Source organism: Carlito syrichta, unplaced genomic scaffold, assembly GCF_000164805.1.
Source record: "Carlito syrichta isolate Samal-C Ts95f unplaced genomic scaffold, Tarsius_syrichta-2.0.1 Scaffold316495, whole genome shotgun sequence".
Classification (NCBI taxonomy): Eukaryota; Metazoa; Chordata; class Mammalia; order Primates; family Tarsiidae; genus Carlito; species Carlito syrichta.
The window spans coordinates 1-616 of NW_007260591.1; the positions used below are offsets into that span (position 1 = coordinate 1).

The 616-nt window shown below is 55.8% G+C and overlaps 1 protein-coding gene across 1 annotated transcript in view; it reads left to right on the plus strand.

The window, feature by feature from the left end:
• Positions 1–202: 202 nt before the first annotated feature.
• LOC103277170 (signal transducer and activator of transcription 5A) overlaps positions 203–616 on the plus strand; it is a 24,262-nt gene continuing 23,848 nt past the window's right edge. The window contains exon 1 of the mRNA XM_021707314.1: positions 203–295. Coding sequence (XP_021562989.1) covers positions 227–295 — 69 coding nt within the window. The 5' untranslated portion in view covers positions 203–226. The remainder of the gene's footprint in view (positions 296–616) is intronic.

Below are 616 nucleotides of genomic sequence, written 5' to 3' on the forward strand. Positions count from 1 at the left end.
GGAGGCAGGGCAGGTGGTGGGTGGAAGGGCTTTGTAATCAGTGGGTTTCTCATGCGCTGCAAACCAGGTGTGGGAGGGGAAGTCGAGGACATGAGAGGTGGAGGCGCCAGGGGCTGCTCCCCGGGAAGAGCTGGGGCTGAGGCTGAAGGAGGGGAAGGGCTGGAGTGGAGGACGGCCCCTGGAGGCTGCTCTCGGGCTCTTTCAGAACACGTATGACCGCTGCCCCATGGAGCTGGTCCGCTGCATCCGGCACATTCTGTACAACGAACAGAGGCTAGTCCGAGAAGCCAACAATGTGAGTGTCCCGTGGGGATGGGGAGGGGAGTCGGGAAGTCCTTTCTCTCATCGTCTAAACTGTGTCTGTCTGCAACACCAGTAGGAGGAGGGCACCACGTGCTAGCTGTGTGACGGGAGCAAGTTCCTTAATGTCTCTTAGCCTCTGTTTCTGCTATTGCAAAATAGGAATAGTGATGGTGCCTACCTGGTAGGGTTGTTGTGAGGATTAAATGAGATACTGTGTGGACCAAGAATAGACAAATAGACCCCTGGAACAGAGGAGAAGGCCCTCAACACACAACACACACACACACACACACACACACACACACACACACAC